General features: G+C 40.3%; 1 protein-coding gene across 4 annotated transcripts in view; it reads right to left on the bottom strand.

Annotated features, from left to right (window-relative positions):
- The window catches only part of TENM2 (teneurin transmembrane protein 2), a gene marked incomplete at its 5' end in the record, with an annotated part of 889116 nt that extends 875597 nt beyond the window's left edge, over positions 1-13519 (bottom strand). For all 4 annotated transcript variants that reach the window (XM_084243831.1, XM_084243832.1, XM_084243833.1 and 1 more), the window contains one exon: positions 13294-13519. In XM_084243831.1, the coding sequence (XP_084099957.1) occupies positions 13294-13519 (226 nt within the window). The remainder of the gene's footprint in view (positions 1-13293) is intronic.
- Between the last annotated feature and the right edge of the window lie 284 nt (positions 13520-13803).

Genomic DNA, 13803 nt, shown 5'->3' with positions numbered 1-13803 from the left:
CTTGGACCCCAGTGCTTGTATAAATAAATAAGTCTTTAAAAAAAAACAGTTGGGTAATTCTATATTTTTGCATGTTTTATGTAAATCTAAAACTAAATTTATTAATAGCTTTTTAAAAACAACCAAATAAGCAAACAAAAATCACAATGTTTGCTATGTGAAATGAAATCAAAAGCCAATCACAAACCAAACCTGAGCATCAAGCCACACCTGTAATACAATCTCAGCACCTTCTGTTTCTACCAACCATTTTCTAACTAAGAAGTACACACTGGCAGCTTCAGGAGTTTACACCTGCCCTATAAATACTTTTTTCTCTTGGCCTACACAGTGCTTGTTAAAATGAGTTACCTGTTCAAGGTCTTAACCTACTCTGTCCCGAAAGCAGAGACAGAGCCTCATTCTTTTGAGCATATACTTGGGATAGGATTTGACGAAGCAAGAGTGAAGTACAGGGGCAGAGACAGGAGGGGAAACCAATACAAACAGGTGATTAAAGATCTGGCCCCGGATGAGGGTGCCTGTGTCAGTGCTGGAACCTTCCCAGGAGACTTAGGCAATGCTCCTCAGGATGAAGGGAAAGAACATTTATCATCTGCATCCTGCCTATTGGCTGAGGGACCCCCACAGCTGCCCCTCTGTCCATAATTTTTACACTTGCATGTCATCTTCAAGGGCATTCAGTACCTTCTCACCAGAAAATCCCAGGGCAGGGAATGAGTCTAGGCCATTACGCTAGGTCTATTGAAAGTGATCAATAAGTGGCCATAGCATCAACACTTAAGACCTAAGGATTTTATGAAAACAATCCAGATTTCTCAACTTTTTTTTTAACTATACATTTCTTTTTTTTTTCTTTTTTAAAGATTATTTATTTGTACAAGCACTGGGTACAGTCAGAAACGTAGGAGGGTGAGAGAATTCACCAGAGCCAGAGTGGAGAGCAGAACAGGCAGAAGGACCAAAGTGCACTGCTGAGGGGAGCAGCGGGCGTGGCAGGAGAGGTCTGCGCGTCATGTGGGACCCTCACCACCGGCAGGGGATTGAACCAGTGCTGCAGAGGCTGCGGGCAGCTTTGCAGCCCAGTGCTCAACCTCTGTGCCACCAGGGGAGCCCCAGATTTCTCGACTTTCTTGAGAAGTTGGGCAGTCAAACAATCCAAGAACTGTATTATTCCTCAGGGGCACCAAATTGCTAGAGCTGAGAGGTACCACCGGGACACACATGATCTAAATAAGCACAGCCTCTACCTGACACACAATTGAAAACCAGACCTCCTTCATTGCTTTACTTTATCTGCCTCCCCCTCTGGGAGTGTGGGGCATTTTACCCCTATTTGAATCATTCCTACGTTTATTAAACACAATGAAAAGCAGGTGGGGGACCACTGGCCACTATCTTTCCTCACCGGCTTCACTTTTCAGCACTATACCTAGATTGTGTCTCTTCAGATGGTAGCTTTCAATTCATTATTACTGCTTTGACATTGAAGATATTGGATCAACTGACATAATTAATTGGTTACATGCTACATTCCAAGCCAGGTGCTCAAATTAAATCCCTACTTTGAGCTATTTAACAGAATGTAAGATGAGAAGCAGGAATCTAGAAAAATCAATCCACTTGCTTCTTCTGACTAAGAATAAAGAGGTGGAATCTGGCAACCAAGACCTGCAATACCTAATGCACAGGACCTGAAATGCCAAATACATGAACTGGCTATCTGACATTTGTTAACTGAAACCCTCTAAGAATTAGGAAGCTCTATTAAAACTAGAATTATGGGTTTCTGACAGAAATGTGAGATTTCAAGAGACTGGCCAAAGCATGAGACTGCAAGCTTGACATACCATCAACTACCAAAAACATAATTGTATTCTGCAGAGTGTGTCCTGTTACATTTAAATCCATCGAGATGCTTTTTTTTTCTGTAGAAATACAGTTTAAAAAAGGGGCCTTCCTGGTGGTGCAAGGTGTTGAGTAGCAGCACAATGAAGCTATCAGCAGCTTCTGCAGCACAAGTTTGATCCCTGGCCAGGGAGGTGACCCACATGGCACAGCAGACCTCTCCTATCTTGCCCGCTGCTCCCCTCAGCAGTGTATTTCAGTAGATCTGCCTGTTTGGTTTCCCACTCTGTCTCTGGGGATCTTCTCACCTCCTGCACCTCTGGCCGGCAACCCAGTTCTTGTATGCATAAATAAATCAATCTTTAAATAAAATAATGATGCCTGTGTCCAACTCCTCAAACATTATGACTGAATGAATCTTGGGCAGGCTTGGGCACGGGGATTTTGAAAAGCTCCCTGAAGAGACGAATGAGTCACCACTGGTCCAGGGAGGGGTACAGAGGTCCATGCTCACACTCTCTGTCCCGCACTGTTCGGCCAGGGCAGCTCTGCACTGTGTTGTAATCTCCCTGCTGCTCAATCGCTGGGTTTTGTGAAGCACTAAGTGTGAACTGGGTCATCACCACACTGGGCTTTTGCCACACAAACAGGGGCTGAGAGTATGAGCATTAACTGAATTGTCACAGTGAAAGAAGAAGGTTTGGAACCCATGGCTGCCAGGCAAACATGGGTTGTCTAAAGGTGATGGTGTCACCTGAATTTGTAGGCATTGTGAGGGAAATGTGTTTGAGCTGTGGATATTTATCCTGCAGTGACTGGGCCTTTTTTTTATTATGTTTTTTGAGGACATTAAAGTAATAGTCATTCCTCTGTCAATGTCCCAGCTGTAGTAAATAGATCCATAGAAACAAATTTAATCCACAGGAATTACTCTCTAAATAAATTCAACATTTTGGTTCAAAGCACCACAAATAAATTCAAGGTTTTAGCTCCCCACACATGAAGCAGACCTTTACTGTACAAGGACAGACAGGGAAGCACATTATAATGGCTAAGGTGGCAGTGGACATGGGGGAATTTAAAAGGAAGTTCTTTAAACTATTTTTAAAATAAAGTATACCCCACTGGGACAGCAACTGCCCAATGCCTCCTATTCACAAATCAGGGTGAACAAAGAGAGGTTTCACAATGTGTGACTCTGGCCAAAGAAAAGAAAAACCTGGAAAAGGAAGGAAGATAACAGATTCAAGTGAGAAGACAAAAAGATCCCATCTTACTTTTCTGAGTTTTTTTTTTTTTTTTTTTAATTCTGAACAAGATCTTTCTGTCTTGGAGAGAATGCATTAAACATAATGTTCATAGTAACTTTTGTAAAATATTCCAAATATTATAAAGGCTGTTGGACATTATTAAATAAGTCTGTGTTGCACTTATTTTTAATATCTTTGCGCACACTCAGTATTTGTTCTCATCACTCCCAGCAGAGATTTATTACTGAAGTAAATCTGACTTGAGGTTGAGTGGAAAGGAAAGCAGTCAGTGCAGGGAGAATATTGAGTAACTTGGTGGTGTGAAGGTGTTTATCTGCAGCAGGGAGAGAGGGCCTGTAAGATATGCATACCAATTAAGGTGCTGAAGAAACGAACGTGAATTCATTTCGGATCCACACCAACCCTCTCATCTTTATATGTCTCTAGGGATGCTTCTGGAATTTCCAGAGCTGAAGATTAAATTATAAACCCAAAACATGACACTGAAAATATAATGTCTCTTTGATAATATCAGTGCTGTGACTCCTCAGTGGGCAGGGCAGCACCCTATTCTATCCAGTCTAAGGCATAGTGAGGCCGACATTGGCAATTACTCTATCTCTACACCACAGTTTCTCTAGTTTCAAGCTGTCATCAATCACATTGCACCAAAGGTCTTCTACACATATGACAACGTAGGTCCTTATCGAGGAACAAGTAAAACACAGGTGTCCCCTGCTATCCAAAAGCAGTGTTCTTATGAAAACTTTATGCCAAAATGGCATAAAGCAACTGCCATTAATTTATATGGAAAAATTTCTAAACCTTCCAAGACCAAGAAATAGCCCAGCAAATCATAGCAAATAACACATAAAATTTAAATCCACACTAGCATATAGTAAAGGTAGGAATAATATAATGAATAATAGTCTGAATAATCTAGTTCCTTTAACTTGGCAGGGACACTCTTGTTACTTGGGATGTTGTAGTAAAACCAGTGCTGCACATGATTTTTGCTTTTCACCTTTAGTTGGAAAAGCAAAAACACTCAGAATTTCTCTTGGTTAGAGAACAGGTATTAACATAGGTCTTTAGTAAAAGCTAAGTGGCCTAAGGCAAACATTTAAAAAGGGGAGGGGGATTAAACCTGTATGTGACACCAATCTAGAAAAGCCAGTAGTATCCTAGATCACAAGTATGCAGGGGAAGCAAATGTTAGTTCAACACGATATGTGAAGCATTATAATTATAGTCATTTTTATCCTGTTGCCAGTAGAAGAGAAGAAACAAAACCACAGAGCACTCGTTTATCTCCCTATTTACCAGAGCCAGAGAACCCATGTGCTAAGAAGGCTGAGCGACTTATAAAGAGGATAATAACAACAATAACGATGCTTAAAGGCTACCTGAATTTAAAGGGCAGAGGTTCCACAAGAGAGAGGGCCCACAGATCAAGCATCATGGAGAGAATGGATTTCGAATAGGCAAATAGGAGTCATACAGTAAGGGACAAACGTGGAAGGTTCTGGGCTATTTCTATAACTGCAATAGTTCCCAGGGAACCTGCCACACACAACAACAGATGACAGAGGAGGAGGACAGGTATAAGAAAAAAAAGCAGAAATGAAGTTTAAAAGTGGAATGTGAATGGACTGGTTATAGGCACTCTATGAAAGGTTTCTGAAGGAAGCTGTGCACCAAACAAGACATATCTAGGGACCTAAAATAGTCTATATGCATTAACATTGTGACCTCTGACTTAGGAGGCCAACTCTGAGTGTTTAAGTGGGGATTTTATTAATTTATGCCTGGAATACTAAGACAAGTATGGACTGAGTGGGTGGGGCATATATAGGAAAGTAAGGCTTTTTTTCTAATCTCTATGTAGGAGCCTCCTTTTTCTGTGCACTGAATGCCTCTGTTCTCATGTGATCTCCTTTATTTTCCTGGTACATTTCTCCTGGATGATCACACCAAGTCCCATGAACTTATTAGCTGTCAACTCCTAAATCTCTTCCTGGCTCAAGTCACTCTCCAGATTTTCAGAACATTCAGTACATTCAATTGCCTATTAGACATCTATAGATGCATAGCCCTAGAGGACCTCAAGCTTGAAAGGTCCACAGCTACATGTACTATCTTAACTCATAAATCAACACAGCTGGGATTCAAGCTCCAATAACTGTCATTAATACCTAGTCAGTTGCTATAACCAGAAATTTCAACAATGCCCTTAACTCTTTTTCTGGCCATCACTTTGCTTATCCCATCAGTGGTAAAATGTACTGATTCCACCTCCTAAGCATGCTCCTTGACTTTGCTAGTCAAATTACACTCTGAGTTGCACACACATACCCTTTACATCTTCCAAGAGTTCCTGACTTATTAGCCACTGATGACAATGAACAAGATATTGTGGTCACTTAGAGGACAGCCAGATGTAACAATCTTTTTGCTATATTTCCCTTAACCTGGGTCCATATGAGCTGTGCTGCTGCTACTCTGTGCAAGGGTAGTAACCTCACAAAGTTGAGAAGAGTCCAAACTGTTGTAACAACAGTCCAAACTGTTGAAACAACACTGTATCTTTATACTCAGGCTTATGTCGCCATTGCAAGAGAACTTGAATTAGCAACCTATGCACTTCCACTTAAAACGTTATTGACCTTTCTCAGTTCTTTAAGTAAATTCAGCATCAGAAAGGCAACATTTTCTTCCCAGAAGACAGTCAATGACCAAATGCCCCAGAAAAGTGGATCTACTTTCACTTTGCAGAATCCTAAAAAGCCAAAAATCTTTGTTGTCCAACATTTCTCAAACCATCCCCACTTTTCCAATTAAAAATATGGGGTTCCTTTGGCTAGATGGAAACACACTGCCTACCTCACTTGCCTCACTGTCCATTCTATTTCCTTGGAATATACTCCATAGTGCTGGTGTTTTCTTCCTGGAAAGCCTCCATGACCCAGTTTCTCCCTTCTACTCTAGCTCCTCTGTCCCACTTCACTTTCATCTAACCTGAAATTCTTCTCAGTGTTTGAAACAATGAAGTTTTGTCACCTCCAGACCTCTGCATATGCTTTATCTTTTGCCTAAAGACTCTTTCTTGCCTTTTTGAGCACCCAACTTCTCCTCAACCTTCAAGTATATTAAAGGATGTCGCAACTTCTGACATCCCTGAAATGCAATTATGGTTAGATACTGCTACAAGTTATGCCCACAGGATGAGAAACCTGGAAATAAGATAAATTAAGCAGGGCTGGTGGGCATGATTTGGTGAACATCCATATAAAGATTCAATAAAAAAGAATCTTTTAAGACTCTAAGATGCAAATGTTGTGACACCATGCCCCAAATCTGAGACCTAAAAAATGTAATCAGATTCTGAAGAAAAGACAATTAAGTTTGATACTTGATTATCTTAGAAAAAAGGTTCCCAGGGCTGTTAGAAAAGCAGAAATGGAACATGGAAAGTCCATACTTGTCTTAGACTTGAGCATCACTAGTGTCGGGAGCACCTATTAACAGCCCAGTCAGTATTCCTTATTTCTTATATCAGAACTGTTCTTTCCTGTGTGAAATCCATTCCATCAGGTCTAGGAGGCACTCACCATAAGCTGTTCCAGGTACAGGATAGGTATAAGCCCCAGGCATTTCCAATTGGAGTTAGAGCGATACACAGCAGTGTTAGCATGGACCCCAAGCCAGACCTAATTGATTCTGCCCTGGAAATATTCTGCTGGAGACTGCAAAAAAGGACTCTTTCCAATGATGTTACCATGGGAAGAGAATGTGAAAGTGGGATTATCAACAGGCATGTTCAAACAGATCTTTCTGAATAGTATAACCACATACAGTGAATAAGAAATGAGTTAAGTGTGGGGCCAGATGAATTGCTGGATTCTCCAATGAATGTAAGTCAGTGCATTTTATTTTCGAATAAACTAATTTCAGTGGGGAGACTGTTACTTTCTTTCACGTTCAACTGGAAGAGTTGATTGTGGCCCACATCTACAGGCATAGAAAAACACAAAGTAGTCCTAGAATATCAACCATGTGACTCCAGGTAAGACAGACTCTCTTTCATTATATAGACTCCCAATTTTTACACAAGTGAATGAATGAATTTCATGCATACTTTACATGGAAAAGTCTTGTTCAACCCATTTCTGAAATTTACATTTATTTACAAGCTATAAAATGCATAAAAATGAAACCTCTATATACCCAATGACAGTATCATAGAGATTTTTTTCTCAATTTTTTTACTTGTAAATTTGTCTGACTAGCAACTCTAGTACAGTGTGTTGGCATCAGCTGACAGTTGTTAGATAGCATCTTTCATTCCTTTCTAAAAATAGGGAAATAATGTGTGAGCTATGTTGATCTTTTTAAGCAAAAAGTATGGTGTGAAGGGAGCCAAACACACTCTATCATCAACAAAAGAGAAATTCTGGGTTTGAAGATGTCAGGATTTTTGCAAGTCATGGGAAACAAACCCAACGGGGGAAAAATATTTCTGTTGCACAAAGTAGTATAAAGGTTGAAAAGCACATGCTCTTCACTTTTCTGACAACAGGATAAAAATGACAATAATTATAATGATAGCCACTAACATTATTTCAGCACATATTAAAAAGATAACCTCCATAGCTTGATAAATGTCCAGTGAGAAGAAATGTACTGATAATTATATTGGTGGGACTTTTACAGATAGAGAGAAGAGAATTAGTCTCTGCTCTGAAAATTGATCAAAGTCATAATGGTAGAACACAAAAGTAATGGAAAATAGACACAGTTTAAATGTGGGTCTTCAATCTTGCCTATTTTCCTGTATCTCTCATGTGAGAAAGAAGGGTTGAAGTTAGCCAACAAGAAGATGAACGGTCACACTACTTTGGAAAGTTGTAGAGTCTCTATTTCTAAAGGTTTTTTTTTTTTTTTTTTAACCAAAAACACAACCAAAGACTAAGAAGCACCACATTACTATCAGTTGAATTATAAAAAAAAAAAACCCTGTCTCTAAGTAGGAGAATAAATGGAAAGCCATCTTTTCAAGGTATTTTTCAGCATTCCAAATATTGACCTAACAAACTATTGAACATCACTTGAATGGAAAAATTGCTCAGTGCAGGTTAATTAAAGGGTTGGAGTTTTCAAAATAGAACCTTTCGAGATTTGAGTATAGAGAAAAAAATGTTAACTTAAGACAATGGTATAAACAGAAATGCACAGATTTCCAAAGTAGTTCAACAATTATTATATACATTAATTGAATCAATACAGCTAACATTTTAACTTAGTAATGCTTCATGAGTTTTCATCTTATTAACATGGGTTAAATGTATCCTATGCCAAATTACACAGAACAAACTGTATTGCCCAAATTATTTCAAAGATCACAGGAGTGAGAATTACTTTATGAAATACCAAAATCGAACCTAGCCTAAATAGTGCGTCTGTTATTTTTAAAGTGCATGAACGGGTCGGTGAAAGTTATTTCTTTGCTAGAACTGAGTGAGAGAACTGAGGCAAGCATAATTTCAAAAATCCAATCTTTCCCCAATTCTTTCTTCAACCTTGACCCAAACAGACAGCCTAAGGTGCAGAAGAAGAATTCAATCTTGGTCCCTCTCAAGAGACTTTCACTACTAACAGGAAAGTAGGGCTTTTGAGGAACCAGAGGCCTGACTGAACTCTGGTCCATGGGGCCAGGGCTCAGACAGAAACCTGCCAGCTCTGCTTATCTGAGCAATATCATTAGACAGTGCACCTTTCTTGGGTAGTGTTCCAGGTTGAGAGGTTGTGCAAAAAGGCGATGATTGTTGGGGAGGGCACAGGCTCAGTGTTGACAGCCTGGCACACATTCTGACTGTAGGAACTTTCCTGCAGTGGTGGTTGGTGGATAGGTTGCAGGAAGGAATCTTTCATGCCATTGGGGGATGTGCAAATGGAGGGGAATGGATGAGAACTGGGATAGGGATCAGCTGGTAGTATAGGTCATTATAAACTCTGATAGTGACTGCAGCTCCTAGAGCTTGAAGAAAGGTTACTGGTGTCAATAGTTAAAGGGTTGAGAAATCAACCATCATAGCCTTTGACTAAGGCTTTAATGGCCTGCTTTTTGTTGGTTTATTTATTTATTTGGGAGGTGATCAACCAGTAGTATAAAACTCAGCTCTTAAATCCATCTCCCTGGATTTGAAACCTGTCTCCACCACTTCCCTCGTTGGTGACCTTGGATGAGTTACATAATCTCACCATGCCTCAGTTTCCTAATCCATCAAAGAGGTGAGTAATAACAGTACCCAGCTCACAATGTTGTTGTGAATATTAACTGAGTTGATACAAGCAAAATGCTCAGATTGCATCTGGCAGACAGAAGGTATTGAATCGATGTCAGCTATTATTCTTCTGTTTTTTTTTTTTTTTAATTATTGCTGTTCAACACATCTGTGTACTAATCCCATTGAAACAGAGAATGTGGAGTAGCAATACAGGCACATAAATATACAAAAACCAAGTCGATGTCCAACTTTAGATTACTAAATCAGGGAAGAATGGCTCCTATATCACACTGCTCTGCACCCCAACTTCAGGGTCCAACAGACTAAGCTTCTACATCCTGCCTGAGAACTTGGCCGACCCTCCTTATTCCAAATGGCATCTATTTCCCAAGTTGGGTTAAAGCTGGGTCTTACCAGCGCTCATGCCGCTGGTCACATTTGTCAGGTGTATTAACTTTTGCGCCACTAGGATGCTCTTTAAGTGCAGGATTTTAGTCACTTACTAATTACTAATTACTGCGATGGCCACAGACCTAGGGTCAGCAATTTTCTTCCTTCACTCCAGGAGGATCTGGCATAATAGAGGCCAGAGAGGTAATTGTCGTCTCTACCAGGGGAAGAGGTCCACAATAGAAGGCAGAGGAGGATTCTGTATTGAAAGCAAGCAAAGAAGGTCTTGTGACGGGGGCTCTCATTAAGCTTCTCAGGGGAACACCTGCCCCGTCTCTCCTGCTGGGCCCTGGCAGCTTCTCACATGTGCTGCTTGCAGCCCACCAGCTGGAGGAGCTGGACAAGGTCTGACCCTGGCCCCACATCACTTTTCCCGGCTGACAATTCTTCTCCCCTCTGAGCATCTGGAGAAGTCATCCAACTGTGTTTGCCAAACTTGCTTGTGTGTGAGAAGTGTGTTTGTTTTGTGATCGGCATCTTGGGTTTTAAATAAGAATACCACAGGAGATGATCCCGCTATGATCCTGGCTAATGTACCTCTAGGCTAATAAGTACTGAGATGATCCTGCTCTTTGATTTCATGAATAAGAAAGTAAAATGAGAAATGCATGACATTTAAAAAAATTATTGTTATTACTGAGTATAACATTTATTTTAACCCACTCTGAGGTGGTGAAGTTTCACGTGGAATGTGCTGCTTGCCAGATTGTATCTCCTGTTCCTCCTCTCCTTAAATATGTGCTTATTTACTTCCTGCAGAGTTCAATTTTAGAGCCCATCAAAGTAGATCCACTCAGACTCTGACTACATTTTCATGCATAAATTCATAGACGTCTTCAGAAGGAATTGCACTTGCATATGCAAATACTTTCCTATGCCTTTTCATTTCTACTTTTGGCCTGCACAGTTTTTAATTCATGCAAACACATTACACAAACAAATATGGGCTCAATAACAACACACGGCATGTGTGAATTGTTAATTGCAAAGCTATGCATCTGATATGGCCAAGCAACTCCCATTATTATCAATAGAGAGGAGCAAGATTAAACAGGAAGAATAAAGGTATATTTGAAAATAAAACCCCCAAGTACTTGGTTTTGTTTTATGTAAATATTAAGAAGGGAAAAGGTGACAGGCCAATCCACAATTCAACAATAATCTGGGATCTACAGCTCAGGGCACTATGATCCAGAAGCCAGGAGGGACCTTTAATGAGATTTAGGAAGAAGAGTCTACATTTCTGCACACAGTCTCGAGAAACAAAAATATATGCAGCAATACTGTCAATGAAACCAAGAACACAGCCAAAAAGGAGAAGCTCTCAACCGTGCTGGTGTGCAGCACCTTTCAAAATGTTTGAGTCTTGGATTAGTGATGCTCTGAGAAACAACAGAGAGGTGTTCTGATTTTTCATATTGGAAACTGCTGTACTGCCTTAATTAATTAAGCCGAGATTCTTCATATCTTTTTTTACTTTTTTTACAATTCCTATTATATTCAGTTTGGGGTAGGGTGAGAACTTAATGAGGTAAAACACTTGTTGAAGTTACTTGTAGATCAAAAGCATTTGGTACAGAGCAATTTTCGAGGAACCCTCCCCCTTTTTGATATGTGTTTCATTTACATGAAGAGAACTCAGAAAATAAGAGTGAAGATTAAATAAAAACTGTATCCTGTAAAGGTTTACATCTGCAATGGAAACAGAACTTCGACTGTTTCTCTGCTGATTTTTCCCCCTATATTCTGTAAAATATAAAAGCTGGAGCTAAAGTGGGATCATATGAGAATGTGTTTTTATAACAACCATGGATTAAAGATTTTTATAACAACCACGAGATATGTGTGTGTATGTATATGGTATATCTTCCAAGGGGGGGAAAAAAATAAAAGTAACAGGAAAAAGAAAAGAAACCAGGAAATGTATTTGCAAGCAACTACAGACTGAATGTTTATGCCCCTCCAACATTCATTGCTGAAACTTAATCATCAATGATACTTGTAGGTGGAGCCTTTGGGAGGCACTTAGGTCATGAAAGTGGATTCTTGGTGAATGGATTTGGGTTTAATGTATTATGGAAGAGGCTGCGTGGAGCTCCCTCTTCAGCTCCATGAGGGCATAAGAAAAGACAACTGTCTATGAACCAGGAAGAGGTCCTCACCAGACACCAAAACTGCAGTACCTGAACCTTGGATTTGCTAGACTGTGAAAAATGAATTTCTGTTGTTTACAAGGCATCAGTTTATGACATTTTGTTATAGTAGCCTGAAAGAACTAAGATACATTAAGGTATCTCATTAGGAATTATTAGTTGCTGCATTTACTGCCAAGAACATGGAGCAAGAAATAAATCAGTATTGGATTCTTGATGCAATAACCTAGCAGATTGGGCCTTGACCCTGGGCCCTGGTGGAGGGACCATTCCAGTGCAGCATGCCAGTGTATTTTTGTGCATTCACTTATCATTTTGCAAAGCCATTCATGCAAAGGGTACACACGGCAAGGTCGAGGTGAGTACCAAACATGGGTGTCTCGATACTGGTGAGTAGATTCAGCCCCTTGACCTCCCAGCGCTGATACATTTTTGTCAGCATGTCCTTATATTTACAACCCTTGAAAAGTGGTAACAAATTCCCTCATAGATATTGGTGAAAAAAGAATGCCAATTGTTAGTGTTTGGGAGAAAATAATCCCCTCCCCAAAGAAATAAAACTACTATGAGAAAACTGAGTCCTGGGGAAAGCAGCAGGGAAGACAGTATCAGTGGGATCAGTAATGTGTTTGCCTATAGTGTGAAGGTGTCTCTCTCTCTCTCTCTCTCTCTCTCTCCATAAATACACGTATGTATACACACATGCACATATACATATACATAGATATATATGTGTGTGTGTGTCACAATTCATACCACGATTTTGAGGGGTAGAAATTATATACTGTGTGTTAGAGCAGGGGTCAAATATGTTTTAATCAATATACTCTTTCTTTAAAGAAAATTTTACTGAGATGTCCACTATTTAAGTGCAGCAGAAATTTGAGTGCTTGGAAGCTTGTGAATGGGCTTCAAGGAGAAAAGTTTAAAAGCCACAGATAATCTCACACTCCTCAAGACAGGGAGTTGGTGGTCTCAGGGACACTACTGACGGAGCCAAGAGTCTGCTGTGTTACTGGTGTCAAAATCTACTATGATGGGTCTCCAAGAGCAGACTCCAAATTGTTACAGAACTTAGTGTTCAGGACAAAAGAGAAACTTCTGTAATACCCACAGGTGTTTGATCTGGATCAACACAGGCAGCTTCTCTTCTAGATTAAACTTTCAGGGGCTGGTAAGTTGAAGTCCACAAGCTTTGCTCTCAGTTTTTCACCAACCTTAATCATGTACCTGGCAACAGGGCAAGTCAAGACTGCAAAACGGCTCAGGAAGGCTCAAAGAATCAGCAAGATCAGCTTAACATACCTTGTCTTGGAAACTCGTCAGACTCCCGGTGCACAAGGTCTGTGACTCGGTTTCCATAGTGCATTCTGCTGTCATGATCATAGGCCTTCAGGGTCTCGCTGGAGCTATAGGACTTCTGCGTGGGCACACGGCAGTCTTCACTGTCCAGGGAAGAACTAGTGTAGCGACACTCTTTGCCACACCGCCCCCTGGTCAAGGAGCGGTGTCGCCGATCCTTTACATCCATGACTGCAGATGAGGCAGAACTCCGATGCGATCAGAAAAGTCAGGCCTGAGATCTGGCACCTGTCACTTCACCACCTAGAAACATCAAAGGAAAATAGCAAGACTGTGATTACAAGAAATGCTGCCTTCAGTTCTGACTCACACGCTGACTAAGATCACAACAGAAAAAGTCAAATTTGGTCACTGCTACATCATCTCTTTTGCAAATGCTTAATGTAAATACTTAAACAATCAGCTTAAACTGAAGACCATGACACAGTAAATTCATTTTCTTGCTGTTTAATT

The sequence above is a fragment of the Talpa europaea genome (assembly GCF_964194135.1).
Source record: "Talpa europaea genome assembly, chromosome: 9".
NCBI classification, from domain to species: Eukaryota; Metazoa; Chordata; class Mammalia; order Eulipotyphla; family Talpidae; genus Talpa; species Talpa europaea.
This window is presented reverse-complemented; position numbering and strand designations above follow the sequence as displayed.